The sequence below is a fragment of the Trichosurus vulpecula genome, chromosome 1, assembly GCF_011100635.1.
Source record: "Trichosurus vulpecula isolate mTriVul1 chromosome 1, mTriVul1.pri, whole genome shotgun sequence".
Classification (NCBI taxonomy): Eukaryota; Metazoa; Chordata; class Mammalia; order Diprotodontia; family Phalangeridae; genus Trichosurus; species Trichosurus vulpecula.
In genome coordinates, this window is record NC_050573.1 from 64432304 (window position 1) to 64453670 (window position 21367).

The 21367-nt window shown below is 41.2% G+C and overlaps 1 protein-coding gene across 1 annotated transcript in view; it reads right to left on the minus strand.

Annotated features, from left to right (window-relative positions):
- Positions 1–7986: 7986 nt before the first annotated feature.
- LOC118848883 (cytochrome P450 4F3-like) overlaps positions 7987–21367 on the minus strand; it is a 30081-nt gene continuing 16700 nt past the window's right edge. The window contains exons 4-13 of the mRNA XM_036757929.1: positions 21046–21099; positions 20439–20566; positions 19687–19808; positions 12311–12581; positions 10521–10587; positions 10119–10248; positions 9009–9142; positions 8822–8886; positions 8506–8588; positions 7987–8296 (exon numbers count right to left, since the gene is read on the minus strand). Of these exons, the coding sequence (XP_036613824.1) occupies positions 8092–8296; positions 8506–8588; positions 8822–8886; positions 9009–9142; positions 10119–10248; positions 10521–10587; positions 12311–12581; positions 19687–19808; positions 20439–20566; positions 21046–21099 (1259 nt within the window). The 3' untranslated portion in view covers positions 7987–8091. The remainder of the gene's footprint in view (positions 8297–8505; positions 8589–8821; positions 8887–9008; positions 9143–10118; positions 10249–10520; positions 10588–12310; positions 12582–19686; positions 19809–20438; positions 20567–21045; positions 21100–21367) is intronic.

The window sequence follows — 21367 nt, forward strand, 5'->3', positions numbered from 1 at the left end:
CACTCTGCATCAGTAAAGGGAATTTTCACATTGGGAGCATCCCACACTAAGAAATTTGGGCCAGATCAAACTTAGCCCTGAATGCACACGTGATTCACAAAATTTATCTGTACACAAACACCATAGAGACATAGACAAATACATAGGTGTCTAGGTTTGTGTACATCTCAATTATGTTTAGTATTCATGAAACTATATGTTGATGGTATCCATGCTATTGCCTGTCCTTGTTCCTCTGTGGTCAGTAGGCTCTGATCACATGTTTTCCTGTTTGTTGGTTTGTGGTAAGATTTGTTGGCCAATGGAGGTACTACTTCCTTCTTTCAGTTCCCGTGTGGTTGAAATTTCTAGGCAATTTCCTTGGGGTGGTGTAGGGAAAGCAGCAGGAGACAGCTGGTCTTGGATTAGAAAGTGAATGATAAATTTACTGTAAATGTCACACTTAGATTTTGTGATTGACTCATGAGCCTAATAATATGGAAAGGACTCCTACCACCCCCAGGTGGAAGCCCTTCTATGCTTTAAGAAGCAACTATTCTCATTGTGACCAGACAATCAACAAGCATTAATTAAGTGCTTACTGTGTACCAGGCATTGTCCTAAGGACTGGGAATACAAATATAAGCAAAAAGACAGACAAAAGGACAAATATAAGCAAAAATGCTTTCAAGGAGCTTACAACTTAATGGGAGAACACAAAAAATAACAGGAAGCATAAAGGGGGAAGAAGAAGGAAGTTATCCAGAGTGGGCTTGATGGAAGAGTCCAGTTTACAGCCTGGTAAGAAATGAAAAGATAGCTGGCCTGGGCACACTCCTTAAATGGAGATTCTGGAAAGACCCATCTAATCAGAGGGAGAGGATCTTTCTGAGGTGTGAATTTAATAGCTGAAGTGATCTTCCAGGGTGGAGTCTTCTGGGGCATGATGAAGTTGCCTGGTAAGAAACAAAGAGAAATTAAAACTGAGTCTAAAGTCCTAACTTTTAATCGGTTAAGGCTGAGCCTGCAGGCCACAACCCTGGAGAAAGAGCTAATCTCTCTTCAAAATGGATTTTGTTTCCCTGCTCCTCAGGTTTTCTTGTTCATGACCTATATTCTTCATACTTTAGAGGCTGAGGGCATGGAAAAACTTTTCACCAGTTAATGAATTCTTTGGTCATAGTAATCCACGAAACAAAGAAAAATACAAAGTGATGATCAGTCCTTTGCAACTCCCATCTGCTTTTGTAGTGATTGAAGCAAAGTAGGTGGGAAGTAGGAAAAGAAGACTAAGAATGACACAGGTTTTGAAGCAACTATTAACGGGCGTTAAACCTGAAAGTCTGGTTGAAGAAGGCAAACGAGCTAGGTGATAGAAAAATCCATGTTGTTAATTATTTTCCCTTAAAGCATAGCTAAGCTAGCTTACCTGTATATACAAGGATTCAGAGCATAAGCTCTGGCTGTCTGAACAAAGGAATGAGAAAACTTATATACATTATTTTAGCAGACCAAGCAAGCCTGTGTTACCTCACTTTTATGACACCCATGTATGTTTAACTATGATACAAGAAGAGGATTTTCCTTAATGGAATAGGTTTGTAAAGACAAGAGTGTTGACAAAGGTCAGTTAAAGTATATACCCACAGAATATTAATCGAGGTAGTCTCTCTCAGGATTAGGGTCTCATCCCTTAATGGCTAACAGGGGTAAGAATGTCCTTAGGTCAGTCTGACCTGGCCTTGCTGACAGAGGTAAGGGTATTTCCTGAGCAAATTTTTAGAGAACAAAGAAGCCCAGGTCTTGGATCTTCTTCCAGTTACTCATTAATTCAGGCTCTGGGTCTGGTTGAAATTAAAAATGATATAAAATGGTATAAAATGTTCTACAACAGGAATCTGATTTTTGTTACTCTAGTCAGAGCTCTTTGTCCAATAATCTACAAGTTGACATTCTATTAAAGGAACAGTCTTATCTTGATTCTAAATCAAAGCAGATGCCTGAGCAAAGTTGTAGCCACCTGGAAGGATGGCTCATGAGTTCTTAAAGAAGTCAATAAAGGGCTTAGTAGAGTTGGTTTTCTTATACACCCAAAAGCAGCAAGAAATGCCACTTCATGGAATATGTGGTTATCTCGTGTTGTAATGCTCATGAAAATTATTTGCAAAATGACCGCTATGAAGATCACCATAACTTAGGTAGCAGCATAGGTTGCAGAAAACAAGGGGGTAGAGAAACTCTATAATAATTCAGAGAGACCCTCCAAATTAAATCAACATGTACTTTGACACTTAATAATTCCATAATTCCCATCATAAAGATGGGAATCTTGGAAGGGATGAAAATGTGTTGAGAAATTTAGTTCAGAAATAAGGAAGCACAGAGGTCAAAGACTTGTAGTTGACATAAAAGCCTCACTGATGAATGGGATGGATAATTGTGACAACTTTACAGGGTATGTCTAAGGGAGTAGGAGAGGTTTGGGATTTGGCCTTGTGATTCTGGAAGCTCAGGGCCTGGAGCTGTGTGTTGGCAACCAAAAATGGGCTCCTTAGCACTTAGTCAACAAGTGCCCTTGAATAGTTTGGCTTTTTCCCCTGAACTGAATGCTGTTTGTATGTTGGACTGGAGTAAGCTTGTCAGCCCCTTCACCTTGCTTCCCTTGCTTAAGCTGATGGAAAGAACCTGTGCTTTCCTGGTCAACCCCTTCACCTTGCTTAAGCAGATTGAAAGAACCTGTGTTTTCCCTGGCGTACCTTACACCCCCCGCAGAAGCTGGATGGTTAAAAACAGCTTCCGTTGGAGCCAGAGGCTGCTACAGCCACAGCCACAGCCACAGCCACAGCCACAGCCACAGCTGAAGCAGGAACTGCCAGTAGCAGAGCTGACCTACGGGAGGAAGCTGAACAAGGACTTCAGGCCAGTGGGTAATCTTTTTACCATAGAGGGGGAAGCATGATTTTGCTTTACACAATCATGCTTCTCTGTAGCCTCCTGGTTACTCTTTCAAGGCGTACTTATTGGGCCTGGAAGCTTTTGATCAATATATCAAAATGGGGTTGCTGGTTCATGGGTTGGTTACTGTGGAGCCTAAATATATGTTTTGATTCTTCTGCCTTCTACTTTGAGACTTTCTTATATCCGGCAGTTCTGAACCTTTCAGACATATATATGATCCTCTTTGAGATTATAAACTCTGCCCTCCTAATACAAGCTGTGGGCATGCCCTTCCCCCTCTCTCTCAGATGTTAGAAGATAATGAACTTCCTGTGAGCTATTTGTTCTCTGCTCCAGGAAGGTCTCTCCTCCCCGCCCCCCCCCCCCCATTTCATCTCCTAGACTTTCAGATGCTACCCTGGCAGTTGAGTTCCAATAGGGAAAACCTGAATTTACCGGATCAACCTTGGTCCTCTGTCTAGTTTTCGCACCTATACTGTAAGCCCACCTCCCAGCCAATGGTGAGAAGGATTAGAGGTGGGTGGGAATCTTTTCATTAAGAGTATATATTAAGGCAGGTTCCCTTTTACCTTGTCTTCTCCATTATGGAGGTATGCCCAAATCTTGCAAGGTCTGTAAAATAAATTTACTTTGTTTCTCCTAAAGATGTCTCTCCTATTATTTGAAGATTCCATCCCACACACTGAGTACATCATGAATACTCAGAAGGTAGTAGACATGACAAATACAAATAACATTTTAAAAGAAGTTGATCATATTTTAATAGAGAGGAAAAATCTATTACTGATGTGGGAGTCTTTTCTGAGTCAGCTCTCTGTGTACAGTCAGAACACTGCTTTTTTAGAACAAAGATCAAAATTAATGTAAAACTCAGAGAAAAATAATAACTGTCATTTATATAGTGCTTTAAGGTTTGCAAAGTGCTTTACAGATATGATTGAATTTATCCTCACTACAGCCGTGGGAGGTTGGTACTATAGATAAGAAACTGAGGCAGACAGAGGTGAAGTGAATTACACATCATTACACAGCTAGTAAGTATCTAAGGCAGAACTCAGGTCTTCTTGACTCCAATTCTCTCCCAGTCTTTCATCTATTGCTCCACTTAGCTGCCCCTATCAGTAATTATAGGAAATAATATCAATTGATTTAATAGTATTAATAAAGAGTTTTGCATGAGAAAAAGAAATGCAATGAGAATAAAAAGGAAAGAAATAGATTTGGGAAAAATATTTCCATACATATTTCTGACAAAAATCTGACATTGAAATAAAGAATTGACTCAAGTTTATGAGAATTTGAACCATTCTTCCATGTTCAGTTGATAGGGTACGTGAATACAAGTATAGATGGACATCCTGGGCCCTAATAGGTTCCCAAGGGATATTAAAGAACCATGATTTGTCCTGGGGTGAAGATTTATAGAAAGGCATGAATGTGAGAATGGCAGGGTAGAGTAGATTTATTGAGATCAGTTGGAATATCCAAGGGTGGTATCTTCTACATCGACTTTCTACTTAATTTTTAATCCCATTCCAATGAACTCCCACTTCTTCATGTACCTGATGGAGTGAGTGGATACATCAGCTACATGGAGATAAATCATAACTACACTATCATCCACTAACAACAGGAAAGCATGGGAGCAGGACCTAGGGACCACACAGAGAAAAGAACATAAATTCCTTGAGGGCATGATACTGAAACTAAGGACAGCAGACATTTACACAGAGCTTTAAAGCTTTTCTTCTTTAAAAAAATGTATTTTCAATTTATTTTTAACAATCTTTTTTTCAAATGTTGAGTTTCAACTTTTCTCCCTCCCTCCAACCACTCACCCACCCACTGAGAAAGCAAGTAATATGATATCAATTATACATGTGAAATCATGCAAAACATATTTCCATGTTGGCCATATTAAAGAAAGCAAAAAAAATAAAGTGAGAAAAGTATACTGCAATTTTCACTCAGAGTCAATCATTTCTCTTTCTGGAGGTGGACAGAATTTTTCATCATGAGTCTTTTGCAATTGTCTTGAATCATCGTACTGATCAGAATAGCTAAATCTTTCACAATTGATTATTACAGTATTGCTGTTACTGTGTGCAGTGTTCTCTTGGTTCTGCTCACTTCACTTTGCATAAGTTCATCTAACTCTTCCCACGATTTCCTAAAATTCTTTTCATCATTTCTTGCAGCACAGTGTTATTCCATCCCAATCATATACAGCTTGTTCAGTCATTCCCCAGCTGATGGGTGCACACTATATGCCCTTTGGACATAGTTCCAAATTATTCCAGAATGGTTGGACCAGTTCACAATTCCACCAACACTTCATTAGGGTATCTATTTTCCCACATCTTCTCCAACATTTGTCATTTCTGATAGATGAGAAGTGATACCACAGAATTATTTTAATTTGCATGTCTCTGATTAATAGTGATTTACAACATTTTTCTTATGACTGTAGGTAGCTTTGAGTTCTTCTGAAAACTGCCTGTTCATAACCTTTGACCATTTATTTATTGGAGAATGGCTCTTATTTTTTTTTAAAACTATGGCTCACTCTATGTTTGAGAAATAAGGCCTTCATCAGAGAAAGCCGCTGAATATTTTTGGATATTACTTCTTTGTCTATGGTATTTTTTCAGCAAAATGTAATTTCCCTGATTGTCTTTTTAAATTAAGTCTCTTTGTTTTTGCTGTATCTGAGATCATGATTGCTACCCTTGCCTCTTTTACTTCAGCTTAAACACAACAGAGTCTTCTCCAACCCTTATTTTAACTCTCTGTGTATGTGTCTTTTGTTTCAAGTATATCACTTATAAACAACATATTGTCAGATTCTGGTTTCTAAACCATTCTGCTACTTCCATTTTACGAGACAGTTCATCCCATTCACATTCACAGTTATGATTATTAACTGTTCATTCCTCTCCATCCTATGGTTTTCTATTTATCCTTTTCTCTTGCTTTTTAAGCTATCACTCCTCAACATTTGTTTTGTTTCTGACCACAGGATCCCTTAATCCACTCTACTTTTTATTTCCCAACCCATGTCTCTTATCCCCTTCACCTCTTATTGAGCAAAATAGATTTCTATACCCAACTGAGTGTGCGCGTGTGTGTGTGTGTGTGTGTGTGTGTGTGTGTTTGTATTCTTGCTTTGAACCAATTCTGATTAGAATGAGTTTCAAGCATTGCCCACCACCTCCACCACACATTTTCCCTTCCACTGTAAGAGTCAGGTCAGCAACCATGTGTCATTCACTGTGTTAAGCACTGAGGATACAAAGAAAAGCCCCACCCCCCAAAAATAATGAGAAGAATGAATCTCAGAATGATTATTTGCCCATGATTACATAGCTATTAAGAGACAGAGGTAGTTTCAGTTCCCATCGTTCTGACTCTAAGCCCTGTAGACTATCTGCCGTTCCAGGCTGCCTCACTATCTATATATGAAGGGGTGTGCTGTTAATTGTTTAACAAGTGACCCCCAGGGAAAAAAATGTACCTGTAACATGCTTTTAAGTTTAATGCTCATTATTAACATTTTCTCCATCACTTTCATAAGCCTATTCAATTAACAAAACTACAAAACTCTGGTTTGTGATTTGGCAATATCCAAGATATAAATGTTTGCAATGGTGAGAGAGGGAGGGAGGGAGGGAGAGAGAGAGAGACAGACACAGAGAGACAGAGAGACAGAGATGGCAGAGAGAGACAAAAAGAGAGACAGAGATTTATAATTGTTGAGACCTTCCCAGCTTGGCAGCTTGGCAATGTACAGAAGAGAAAATTGATTAATATTTTTATAGCTTTCCAAAAGCATAGAAAAAGGAAGAGTATCTGGACCAGGCCCAGACAAAGCATGGAGACCTCTACCAATGCATGTCATCAACTTCTCTACAACTTGTAATCTAGAGAGCTGATTGGGGATGCTGGGGACTTAAGTGACTTGTTCGTGATTATATAGTCAGAATTAGACAGTCAGACTCAGGTTGTCCTTCTCTGAGATCAGCTTTCTCTTCCTATACCATGATACCTCTCTATATAAATGCATCATCATCAACATCATCATCATCATCATCATCATCATCATTTTTATTATTAGAGATAATAAAAAGATAGTGCTAGAAAGCTGGCCTTGGAATAAGTCAGATCTTAGTTCAGATTATGCCTCTGACATATACTAAGCAAGTCATGAAATCTCTCAGACAACTCTCTACAGCTACAGGATACAGAACAATTAGTTGTCGATCTGCTTTACAAGGAATTCCCTAATTCAGAGATGTCAGATACACAGCCTATGGGCTGCACATGGCTCACAACATTCCCTAATATGGCCTGAATCAGATTAAAATATGATTGGGAAATATTTAACAAAATTAGTAAAAATAGAAACAGATGATATTACATCTTAAACCTGTCAATATGTGGCCTTAGGGATTCTTACGTACACGTAATTGGCCTGCATTTCTGTTTGAGTTTGACACCATTGCCTTACTGCAGCAGGTTCAGATGCCTCGTCTGCCAAAAGGGCACTATTGGGCCAAACTACTGTCGTGGGATCCTTAGTTCTAGAGAGACTTTCTGACATTAAACACACTTGAAACAAAATTCAGCAATATTTAGCAACATTAAACACATGTTAGCACTTTAAATACTTAGGACATACAGTCAGTCATAGAATAGGAGATTTAGGCTGGAAGAGTCCTTAGAGGAAACTGAGGCCACTGAGAAGTTAATTGACCTTTACAGAGTCACACAACTAGTAAGAATATGAGGTAGGACTTGAACACAGGTTTTGCTGGTTCAAAGCCTAGAAGTCTGCCCAACCTGGGCCATGCTGCTGCAGAACATCAAATCTCAGGGATCTCATGTTGGAGTCTGAGTATACCTAGGATTGAAAATAGGAGCAATTTTACCCAACAGCTTTGGGCGAAAAACACAGAATTCTGGCTTCTCTCTCCTGGCCCTAGTCCTCCAGTTCTCTAGGCAAAGAGACACAGAGGGAAAGCCAATATATGCTATGTTGAAGTGTTTTTATTTATTTTATTTTATTTATTACAATCAAGGTAAGAGTGGCTGGATGGGCAGCTAGAAAGCAGGCTTCCAGGCTCCAAAGCAGAAGGATATATCCAGGCATCATTCCTAAGCAGCATAGAGCAGCTGTGACTCAGGGCTGGAGGGACCCAACAGTGGTTCCACCTTCAGGCACAGTCCACTTTCAGCTCTGAGAATAATTTCTGGCTTCCTTCGGACTGGGTGTTTATCAGGGAGGACTCGGAACCTCAGTAGGGTGAGGGCCAGCACAACCTTCATCTCAGACATGGCGAAATTCTGGCCAATGCAGTTCCTGCTCAAGGGAGGAGGGGCTGGCAATTCCCAGACTTTGACCCCAGTCTGTTTCTAGGGTCCCCTCATATTGAAATTGGGCCTCCAACTTCCTTGATGGGGACATGGGAACAGGGTCCTTGTTGGACATAGTTCCCTACAGTGGACCTGAAGGGATAAACATATCACCTGGGGAGGTCAGGGAAAGAGATGGGGAAAGAATTGACTTACCTGGGTCCAGCTGAGAAGGGTATAAAAGCCAGAGGTGAAATCTTTTGGGGGTTCTTGATGTCAAAGCGATATGGGTCATAAACCTAGGTTGTAAACAGGGTCTTATTTGCCTTAAGCATACACTCTCCCCCTTGCCCAGGATACTCCTCTGCAATACAGCTAGGCATCTCCAGGAGTAATCAAACCTGCCCTCTCCTGTCTTCAGGCCTCCCATCGCTTGGCTTGGAGTGGAGCCTCATACCCATCCCCATGAATGTCCCAGTTCTCCAGCTCTGACTAGCCCAGGAGTATTTCTGTGGAGGACTGACAGAGATACCTCAGGATTGGGCCACACTGCAGGGTTGTAGTGAGTTCCTAGGATGCTGACCAGGCAGATGTTTCCTGTTCTCCGGAATAGAGAGAGCCTACTGTTGCTTGTAAACTCTACCTTCTAAATGGACCCTAACCACAATATTTCTTTAATCCCTTCCCTTTGCTGTGGTGTGAGCCCCTGGCAAGTGAACCTTTAGGAATGATCCGCCCGTCAGGCAACTGGATGTCCTTGGTGCAGCAGCGGGAGACCATGGCAACTGGTGGGTGCAACCGGAGGCTCTCTTTGATGCACATAGTCAGGAAAGGCATCTGGGCCAGATCATCCCTGGAGACATGACCCTGTCAGCTCTATCAAAGTGGAGATGGGGAGAATATTCTCCATCCCCCTTAAGGGCAAAGGGGACAATGTTGACATCTAAAACCCTGATAGTGAGAGGTTGAGGAACAGGCAAAGTCTATGGGACTCTGATATTCAGTGCCTATGAAGCCTTAGATGTCAAGAATTATGTGAAGGGGGAGGTATAAAAGTCTGAATCTGGACTTTGATAGCTAGAGGTCAGAGGGCTCTTACATTCTAAACTTTGGAGGATACTGATGGGACCATGACTGAAGAAGAGAAAATTTGGGAAGGGGAAGACAGGACTCAAAGGCAGGTCTTGGATGTAGAAATCTCCCAGGGTTTGAGCTCCAAGTGGTAGCTGGGGAAAGTTAGCCAGAAACTCAACAGGAGCCTGGAGAAGCTACATGACTTGGGGAGAACACTGGGCTGTAGCCAGATGGATCATTAGGTTGGCTTCTGTCTCTGTTCCTAGGGGGTTCCCCCTGGGATGGACTGAGGGACAAATGAGAGCATGGATGTAAAGCACTTTGCAAGCCTTAAAATGCTATATAAATGGTGATTGTTTTGTTTTGTTATTATGGGCCTGAAGCCATGGGGATGGCTTCATTCCCTGAACCTTCTACTGTACTCATGCTAAAATCAAGCAATGTTTATAGATCAATATAGGTGTGTATTGGTAAATATTTAACACCCAGCTTAGAAGGGGAGGGAAATGTATGTGTCCACACTCTTTTAAGTTTATTCTGCATCAGGAACATTTTTTCCTCACCTTCTTATGTCTAGACAGTCTACACAACAATAAATCTAGCCCTGATTTGTAGGGATTGTTGATTTCTAACAGTGGAAATTTAAAAACGAGTTCTTATAAAACAGTCATAGCTGGCTCCAGTACACTCATGGTTCCCCACCCACCCATACACACACACCCTGAGTTCCATTCTTAGTGTTGGCCCACACTGACCATTCAATCTCCTCAGGCTGACGACCTCCCAAGAGCTCTTGTATCTCCTGGCGGCAGTGCTCCTGATGCTCCTGATGCTGAGCCAAGTTGTAGAGGACCCAGGAGATACCACTTGCAGTTGTGTCATGGCCTAGGGAGTGGGAAGAGAATCCCAGAGAAGGTGTGGTAGTCAAGAGCAGAGCTCATCACAAGCCAAGGGGAAGAATATCCCCATCTCCCCAGCATTAGTCTCTGCTCCAGGTCTTGGAGCTGTGGCATGGGATTGGTGAAACACCCTCCAGGTTAAACCTAGCTCAAGCAAAGGTCAGTGGGGCTGATGGCAGGGGTGAGATGCGAATTGAAAATCCCAACTCTTCCCCAAGCACCCTCAGCCCTTCCCCCTCCATCCCACTTGAAGCTCACCTCCAAACATGAACGTGTCAGCTTCTGCCTGGATGTCCTTGTCTGACAGAGCCTTTCCATCTTCATCCTAGAATACGCCCCTATCTATGAGTTCTTGGCCCCTTCTCTTTCAATGAGAGAGCCTACTTAGATGTTCTAAGGCAGAAATCTCCAACTCCTTTTTCTAAGAACTGATCCCTTAGGTGGCACAGTAGAAGAGCATGGAAATTGGAAATCAAGAAGACCTGAGCTCAAATCTAGTCTCAGACTATAGTCCTATAATTCTGGGCAAGTCACTTGCCCTCCCTATATGCATCAGTTTCCTCCTCTATAAAATGGTGATAATAACTGACCAGGTCATTGTGAATATCAAATAAGTTATGTATAAAGTACGTATTGCCACAAAACAACCCTTTGATAAACTTGATGTATCCTGATGTATCTAATATCTCAGAAACCTCCCAGATGAAAATAGATAAAACCACTGACACCCAGTCACAGAATCTTAGAATTAGAAGAGACTTTTTAACCAAAGTATAAATATTCTCTGTTTCAGTGACCCTCCAAAAGTTTTGGGCCTTCTAGCATATGTAATATCCCTTGGTAAATCTAAAAACAATCATAGATACTCCAAGGTATACCTAGAATATTAGAGACTTCCCTAATATACCTAGAAATCGCCTCTGGGAACCACATACACATACACACACACACACACACACACACACACACACACACACACACACGCACACGCGCATGCACACACACATACACACACACACACACATGCACATGCACCTTCTTTCCTTCACTCTTCCCTTTCCTTTCATTTCTCCTCTCTCATCTATACTTATTTCTGTCTTTATCCTTCTGTATCTATCAACCATGTCTTTCTTTATCTATCTACCTACATATTTCATCAGAAACTATTTTGACACATGGATAACCAAAAGAGAAATACCTTTTGATAAATTAGACTACAAAAATATTCTGTCAAACCCAGAGTTGCAGTTACTTTTGGATTTATTTAGAATGCCGGTGATTCTCTTATATACCTTGTTGTTATTGTCATTTAGTGGTTTCAGTTGTGTCTAACTCTTCATGACCATGTTTGGGGCTTTCTTTGCAAAGATACTGGAGTGGTTTGCCATTTCCTTCTCCAGTTCATTTTACAGATTAGAAAACTGAGGCAAATAGGGTTAAATGACTTACCCAAGGTCACAGAAATCTGAGGCCAGATTGGAACACAGGAAAATGAGACTTCCTGACTCCAGATCCAGCACTCTATCCACTGTGTCACCTATTTGCCCCCTCATATATCTAGATACACCTAGAATCAGCCTCAGCAATATGTTTAGCTTCTTCTACAATTGGGAAAATTCCCTTTAGACACTTAGAAATAAGGAAATTTCTTCATTGTTACCAGAATTAGTCATAGAGGTGCATCTAGACATATGTAAAACCTCAGAGACTCTGCTAATATACCAAAAACCAATAAGCAGGTAGCTGTTCAACTCTAGCATTCAGAGGGATAATACATCTTTTCCCTACATACTCAATGTTCTATATGATTTCACAAAGGTTTGGGAGAGACAGCTTTTGAAGAAGATGGCAACAGTCAGGTGGATTTCTCTTATTGGTCAAGGTCGCATCTGTTCCATATTGCATTCTAACTGATATCTAAGGCTATGACTCTCCCCTCTGCCTTAATTCTTCATATCTCTTATATATTCTCTCCCTATCTTCTTTAGGATTCCTACAATGCTGTCATCTCTCTCCTCCCATTCTCACTCTCCAAACTTGATACTCACTTTGGCCAATAGGAGAATATCTATGAAGTCAATGGTCTTGCTTTTGCCCTTTTCCCTGAGGAAGGCCTCAGGCCCCTGTTGTGCAAGGATACAGCGTCGTTCCTGGATGACGGCATTTGAGAAATCATGCACCAGATGGCAGGCATGGGAGAAACGCCTTCCTTGGCTGGTGAGATAGTACAAGGCATCCCAGTATAGAAGTGGTTGATTATAACGCTTTACCACAAGGGAAGTCAACTCCAGGATAGCTGAAATGTAGGCACTTGGCTTCCTGATTGAAAGCATGGGGCACAGGGTCAGGGGTCTGGTTCAGCAGAAAGAGAACCCTGACCCCTTAGACTCTACGTAGCCCACAACAGTTTCTATAATTTACTTCTAAAAATTTCACAACTTCAGCCCTTTCCAGTGTTGATTGGTAGAGAATAGGAAAGGACTTCCTCAAGTTGTGGTTTATCTTGGTGCCTCAAGAGAAAAGAGAGGAATCTGGCTTCAGGGGCCAGGAGCCAAGGGGAGTAGCTGACAACTTGGGTTAGCACAATGGCATGAATATGTCATTGAATAATCTTGAGCATCACACTGAACTGCATGCAACACATAAAAGCTGGAAGAAGCAGCTGTTGGGGACTGAACACCAGCAAAATAACCCTGCCTGTATGGAACCTGATTGTGCTGAGAACAGGACACAAGTGGAAGTTCAGCCAGATGGGCCATCACAACTGTGGGGAATGGTTATCCCTTTGTGTATCCCTTTGTGGGTATGTTTTTTCAAGAGGGACAACAGTGTACTTGACCATGCTGACAAGATGCCTGAGGTTTCAACCATGTGTTTCAACAGTCCTGCTAGCAACTGTTGTGGGGGTGAAAGGCTAACACAAGCCCAACAACAAGCATGCTGCCAAAGCTCAGGTTCTTTTGATCTGCTTTACTAAGCTAAGCAAAGTTAAGGGGTTAACAAGCTTACTTTAATTAGGCATACAAATACCATTCACTTAGTACAGGGGAAAAAGCCAGCACCCTGAACTTCAGAGCAAATTCAAATACAAAGATACATTAGAAACAGAGCAAATCACAATTCATAGTTACCAACATCTGAGTTCAGCCCGGGAGCTCATAACAAGGGCTGGCCCAGAGTCATGAGCACCACCATGGCTGTGGGTCAGAGCTCCGAAAAAGAAAAAGCCAATCCCTGGTTGTGTATCTTTTTCAGGGTCAAGGGTGAGTCCCACATGCGACTCACCCACTTGACCTAAAATCATCACAAAGAGGCGACTTAAACCCACGTGGTCTAAAAGGCTCTGATGTCCCAAACATGTCTCTCAAACCCATGTGTAAACTAGGCCCTCCCCTGAGGCAAGGAGGTCACCAAGGACTACCAATCTAATCAAGGAAACAAAGGCCAAACTCTTCTAGGGCACTTGGTTGAACTGAGTGCTAAGAGCCCATTTTGTTTGCCAACACACCATGTCCCCAAAAGGATTCTATATTCTATATCCTAAATTAGCTTTTGAGTACATTCCTCTCTCCTAGGGTATCTCTATGTCAGATGTTAGGGGACCTTTCCAACTGGAAGTTATAGAATCAGAAGACTGGGTTTCAAGCCCCACCTCTGACATTTCCTGACTATGTAACCTTGGGGAAATCACTTAATCGCACTCCTTCAGCTTCCACTTATGTAAAAAGAGTTTGCAGTTTTATGTACAATCATCTTTTCCCCTTATTCTACTCTATTATGGAAATGCTGTATGACTTCTGAAATCCCTTCCTGCTCTTCCTCCATGACCAGGATATTACATTCCTCCTTGACAAATCTGCACATGAATTCAAGACAAAAGGGAAATGCCCAAAGGAACAGCTATTTACATGAATTATCATTATTTTCTACAGAAGATTTATTAATACAAAATAATCAACACTGTGAGTAGGCCAAAAGACCCTAGAAGGAGCTTCAGCCAGCAAGATCCTTGCTAAGTGGAGAGGTAGGCCAGCCAGGTTAAGGCCAGCTTAGAACACGGTTAGTAAGAAACGAATAGTATTATCATTTCATGTAGAAAAAATGTGGTAGAGGAAAAACTGAGTTTATAGGAAGATTGGAAAGAAATCCATTTAAACCAGACTACTTTAGAAGGAAACTGGAATGGGACAACAGATTAAAAAATAGAAAAGGTCTGTCAAGATTTATATAGCATAGTTTTCTCTATCAATGACAGAACCACTATGTCTAGACACCACATTTAAACATCCAAATCCTTGGTAAGTTGAATGAAAGAGTAGAAATTTTGGTAGAGAAAACAAATACAGGAAAGGCAATTGGTCTTTGCACAGAAGAGGTAGTACAATTTTTAGGTATTAAAAGATTTCAATGTTTTTTCCTTTTTGTCATGTCTAACTCTTGGTGACCCTTTTGGAATTTTCTTGGCAGAGATAATGGCATGGTTCATCATTTCTTTTCCGGTTCATTTTACAGATGGGGAACCTGATACAAACAGGGTTAAGTAACTTGCCCAGGTCAAACAGCTAGTAAGTCTCTGAGGCCATATTTATACTTAGGTCTTCCTGAATTCCAGGCCTGGCATTCTACACACCGTGACAACTAGCTGCCCCATTAAAGGATTGATGACTATTAAAAGACATTTGTCTGAATAGAGCAAAATGCAGCCTTAAGGTTTCTCCTCCAAATAAACTGAATCCTATGCATTTGTTAAGGCCATACAACATTCTACTCTACAAAAACAAAAGAAAATCTTGATAATCCTCTTGTTACAAATAGAAAATGAGGCATAAGATAGGCAATCACATGCTCACCAAAAGTGTTTGAAATTGACTGGGAAAACATCTAGTAAAGTCCAAAATGGAATGGGGATTTCCTATAGAAAGGGATGTCCTTCACATGCTACTATTTTGGGATGACATTGTTTTAATTGCATCAAGTCCTGGTACACTCTGGTGTCTCCAATAAAAGGAGCATAATCAATTAAAAGAGTTTGATCAAACAATTCATGCAGGAAAAAACAAATGGATGAAAGTCTCCTATTGTCCAGAATATATATTCAGTAGGATGGATAATCCACAGAGCTCCATAAATACAGCAGAAGCAAAAAGACCTCGGCTCAGACTTGAATGGGGAGAGTAGTTTGAATTTCAGAAATTACGCAATGTTTTTCATTACCCCAAACTTTTACCAGAAACCAAATACCATCATTCCACAATATTCTTACAATGATATTATATCATTATGAAAGATAAAATACCACAATCACTAAGGAATCAAGATTTTTAGTTATCCAGAGATAATGGAGGGATACATAGTGATCATAAATAGGCTGCAGAATGTGTCAGTGAAAATTCTCCATACAGCGATTGAAAAGATGCCTTACCAGAAAAGGATGTGGGTTATTCCCACAATTAACAAAGGATAACAGAGGGACCTCTTGTGTGTTTTATAGGTACCCATGTAATGTCTATAGATCTAGAGCAGAGATTATTAACCTTCTTTGTATTACAGATCCCTTTTGCAGTATGATGAAGACTATGGATACTTTCTCAGAGTAATGTGTGTTCCCCATTTAACAGGATTTTGATGAATGCCCAGATCACCAAAGACAGAGCCCTCCACATGCTAAAATGTCAGAGGATATCTTCTCCCAGAAGCAGGGCCCTGGCTTCTCCCACATGGGCACCTCTTTCATAGGTGGTCTAGATCTGCTTCTGAAAGAAAATAGTCCAAAATGGCCTACCATGTGGGTGGGACCAGGCTCCACCTTAGATCATCATGCATCACAGCCCCATTACACCTACCTTCATAATTGAAGGAAATGCTAAATTTCAGTTAGAGGTTAGTGAAAATAAAATCTATTTTTTCCCATCCAAATTCACATATCCCTTGAAATCTAGGTTTATCCTTTGAGGAATGGAGGACAACAGTCTGTGGACCCCAGGTTAAGAGCTCCATATCTAGAGAAAGCCCCAACAAGCTAAATGGACACCCTATGGAAGAAATGTAGGAAGATGCAAACAAGAAATTAGAGCTGCCAAGCATTAGAAAACACAATGTTGCAGAGGACCATATTGAGTTCACAAATCCATTAAAGTGCCCAAATGGGACAATTCAGGGCTTATAAAGCACTTTGCTTATAGTAAACCTGGGAACGAGGAAGTACAAGTATTATCATCTTCCTTTTGCAGATGAAGAAACTGTGGCACAGAGAGGTTAAATGATTAGTCTTGGATCACACACCTGGAGCTGGACTTGAATTCAGGTCTTCTGTCTTAGGCTAGAGACCTTTTCACTCTTCCATATTGTTTCATTATGGATTAGTGGGGTCAGTCTGCTGCTAGGACTGGAATTCTGTCTTGTTCCCATTCAAGGCCTTTGAGTGCCTGTTGCCCTGCCAAGGATCCTGGATCAGTCTTCACTACTTCATCCTAAACACCCCTGAGGTTGACTGTCTGCCTTCCAATATCTGTACTTACTGATAGCCCCTGATCTCTCCAGCACTGTCCTTCCTGTAAGTACCCTGGTCTGTTACACCCAAGTCACGACAACTGCCTTCCTACTTGGATTTCCTCCTTTGAAGTCTTCCCTAGTCACCTAGGTAACTTGCTCTGAGGCTTTGTCTGGTCCTTGGACCCCTGCTTTTTCCACGACCTTGCAAGGCCCTGTTAGCCCACCATGTGTCCAGGGCACCAGGAGAATGGGAGGAACAAGTCAGGTCACCAAGTGTTTATTAAGTACTTACCACACTGTGCTAAACATTGCAGAAACAAAGAAAAGCATAGCTATGAAGAGGCAGAAATGGACATTGAAAAGAGATGAAAATGAGGAAGAGATAAGAAAAGGAGAAAGGTAGGAAGAGAAGAGAACAAATAACCTCTAAACCTATGTCATAGCTAAACCTGCTTCTAAAGCTACTTCCCAGCTTCCCAGAGGTCTTCAATGGATTCAGCCAATGTCAAAAATTAAATCTTTGCAGTATGCCTAGTCTGGAGCCATCTAACATGGGAATATTTTGTGGTACATAGGAATGCTGATGATTTGTTTGGATTTACTTTATATTTTGCTACTTTGCTAAAATTGTTAATCCTTTCAACTAACTTTTTAGTCGAGTCTTTGGTAGTTTCCAAGAATATCATCTTGTCTTCTACAAAAACAAATAGTCTTATCACCTCATTCCCTATTCTGATTCCTCCAGTTTCTTTTTCTTCTCTTATTGCTATTGCTAGGATTACCAATACAATTATGAATTATATCAGTGACAATGGGCAGCTTTGTTACACACCTGATCTTACTGCAAAGGCCTCCAGTTTATCTTCATTACAAACAATGCTTGCTGATGGTTTAAGATAAATGCTTTTCATCAACTTACGGAAAAATCCATCTATCCCAATACTTTCAAGTGTTTTTAAGGGAAAAGAGTGTTGAATTTTATCAAAAGCTTTTCCAGCATCCATTGATGTAAACATATGATTTTTAAAAAAACTTTTATTGGTGATGTAATAAATTATGTTGATAGTTTTCTTTATGTTAAACCATCTCTGCATTCTGGTATAAATATTACATGATCATAATGTTTAATCTTTGTAATATATTTTTGTAACCTTTTAGCTGATGTTTTATTTTGGATTGTTGCATCTATATTCATTAAGGAAATTGGTCTGTAATTTTTTTTATGTTTCTCCTCTTCCTGATTTAAGAATCAATATTATATTTGTTTCACGAAAGCTGTTTATTAGAATCCTTTATTTACCTATTATTTGAATTAATTTATTTAAAATTAAAATTATTTGAATTTTAAGTGTTTTATAAAATTCATTTATAAATCCATCAGGGCTTGGTGCTTTTCTCTTAAAAAGCTCATTTATGGCCTGTTCAATTTCTTTTTCTAAAGTGCATCTGTTTAGATATGTATTTCCTCTTCTAGGCAATCTATATTTTTATAAATATTCTTCCATTTCACACAAATTGTTAAATTCATTTGTACAAATTTGGCAAAACAACTCCTTATAATTGCTTTAATTTCAATTTTGTTGGTGATATATTCACCCTTTTCCTTTTTAATATTAGTGATTTTACTTTCTTCTCTCTTTTTAAAAATCAAATTAAACAAGTATTTATTTTGTTTTCTCAAAAACCAACTCCTGGTTTTATTTATTAATTCAACGGGTTTTTTTTTTTTACTATCAATTTGCAGTTTCAGGTACAATCACCTTTTTTAGTGTACGGTGTTATGGAAATTTTTGTTTTATTCCATATATTAAAAATAAAATTAAAAAAATAAACTGAAGAGTTGGTAGTGAAACAACCACAATGACTTACAATGACTAGACTGAAGAGATGTCCATGACAAGCTGCCTTCCTCTGAGGGAAGCAATGACAGAAGGTGGAAGAGGTGCATTTGTGGATGACATTGTTAGGAAAAAGAGTGAAGCAAAGGGTCTCTTGGTTCCACTTAAATGAATGACCATTGCTGACTCCAGTCAGAGCAGTTAAATGCAACATCTTCTCAGCCAGGTAATGGCCTGAAGCTAGATCAGTGAACTCCCTTATTTCTAACTGCAAAGAGGCATGTCTACACTGTAGGGTGCAACCCCAGGGGCAGTCTACCTACATAAGGAGATCACCATAATTTAGCCTGTTGAAGACACTGTTACAATGGAACCAGTGATGCCAAAAGATTTCCCTACAGGGCTTTTATGTTTTGAAAAGTCTGTCCCAGGCTTTTCTTCTGCTGCTGCTTTTGGAGAAATGAGCTTATCCTCATTCAAGATACAGATACGGAGAACAGAGATATAGATGATATAAATTTAGATATAGACAAAGACATGCACTCACATGTGTGCATATGTATATATACAATATACATATATATGTATATGTATAAATGTGGTTGAAGCTACACAGGTTCCCCATGACTCATACCCAGGCCCTTCTCCAAGGCTACTGGCAGCTTCCTGAGTTCTTCGAGGGGCACCATAGATATTGGATCACTGCTTTAGAACCAGAAGGGACCTCAGAGGTCATCTAGTCCAACCCTCTCATTTTATAAATGAGCAAACTGAGTCCCAGAGAAGTTAAACAGCTGGCCTAAGGTCACACAAGCTGTAAATAAGAGTACTGAGGTTAGAGCCCATTTTACCTGACTCCTGATCCCTCCCACTTCCCATGGTCCTACCTTGCCTCTCTTTCCCAGTCATGTATGTAGTCCCCGGTTTCCATGGTAGCTCTAACTTGTTCTTCCTTCCCAATCCTTCTACATTCTGTCCTCAACACTGCACATCCCCTCTGCTCTGCAGTTCTCCCTTTCCCTACTCCTCAGAAATGTCATTTCCTCATCTGTAGGTCCTGAGTCCCTAGAACCAAAGGCTAGGCTGAGACTCACTCCTGGCAGTTGCTGTTGTGGCTGAAGATGCATTTCTGCAGGCTATCCAGGGTCATGAGGCTGATGTGTTCAAACATGTCCAGGTAATTGCTGCCCTCAGCACACAGCCGCCTCCATTTTGCCTGAGACAGTGAGGGAAGGGGAGAGGGAGAGGGAGAGAGAGAGGGAGGGAGGGAGGCAGAGAGAGAGAGAGAGAGAACATTTATATTTATGCTGACCTTCTCTCAGGACTTGACCCACTGGTTCCTGCCATTTCAGGCACCCAGAAAGAGCAAGGAAGGGATCTCTATTCACTATATGAAGAACAGCAGAGTTATGAGCACATTGAGAATTTACTATTTGGGTGGAAAGATCTTTTGTTGTGACTCAAGAACTGAGAGTTAGCCCCAGATCTGCTACTGAAACTGTGTGATCTTGGAAAAGTGATGACACCTCTCTGTCAGATCTTCCTTTCTCATCTGTAAAATGGGGATGATTGCTACTGGCCTCCATAACTCCCAAGCTATTGGAAGGAGACAGATCATGTGGATCAGAAAATTACCTGCAAGGTCCTTGAAGAGACTCCTGGATGATGGTCATGGGCTCTGCCTCAGACCCCCCATCTCATTACACTCTTACTAAGAAAACATGGATGAAGCAATGGGCCTCGTTATGCCTCCTGAGGCCCGGACTGGTCTAGAAGGGAATTCACTCTGTGCAGGCTCAGTCCTGGATGGGTTCCCTCCCAACCTAGCTAGCTCCTCCATGCTCACATGCATGATGTCTGCACTCTGGTTGAAGATCTTCACATAAGGCTTGAGGATGTCAAAGTGAAAAGCTGGGGTGAGCATGCGCCGGTGCCGGCTCCATTTGTCTCCTTTACTCAGCAGCAGCCCATCCCCTGGAAGAAAGACAGTGATAGAGATCAATCTCCAAGTCTCAGGCCTCAGTCCAGTTTCCCTGCTCCTTGAACCAGATACTCAGACCTCATCTCTGTCCTCCACTCCTTCTCCCAACTCTTAGCCCCTAACCCAATTTCAAGTCCCATATCCATCCTCAATTCCCTAGCCCTCAATGCAAAGACCCCCTGCTCCTAATCCTAGGTGTCTATTTTTAGGGAGTCCTGAATCCCTAAGCTTCCCAAATACCAATATTCAAGCCCCATTGCCCACCCCACCCTTCAACTGAGGACTTCATCCTGTTCCTCCATTGCTTCAAATGCTCCAGAGCCTAGCTCCTAGACTCCCCAATACTGGCCTCATCTCCACCTCTCGGGTCACAAATATGCCTTCCTTAGTCCTCCTGAGCAACCCCCCACCCCCACCCTCTACCTCCTGGCCAATCCATTCTCCCCAGGTCCTATTCCTACATATCACTCACCCAGCCAGGGTTCCAGGAAGCCATAGAAGAATTTGTCCTTGGGTGCAACAGTGGCTGTAAGAGAGAGATAGGTCCTTCAGAGGCCTGACATGACTATGATTGGGAATAAGGGGAAGAACAAGGAGCATATAACAGCCCAGAGAAGGTCAAAGGAGGAGAGGTCAACCAAGGGCTGGGGTCCCCAATTCTAAGTCAGGGAGGGAAGTAACTAGAGCTCACTTCCTATATCACCCCCCCCCCCACCAAGTTCCCCTCTAAGCCGAATGTGAACAAGACAAGAAAAGTACAGCAGAGAATGGAGCCGGTAAGGAGGTGAGCTAGG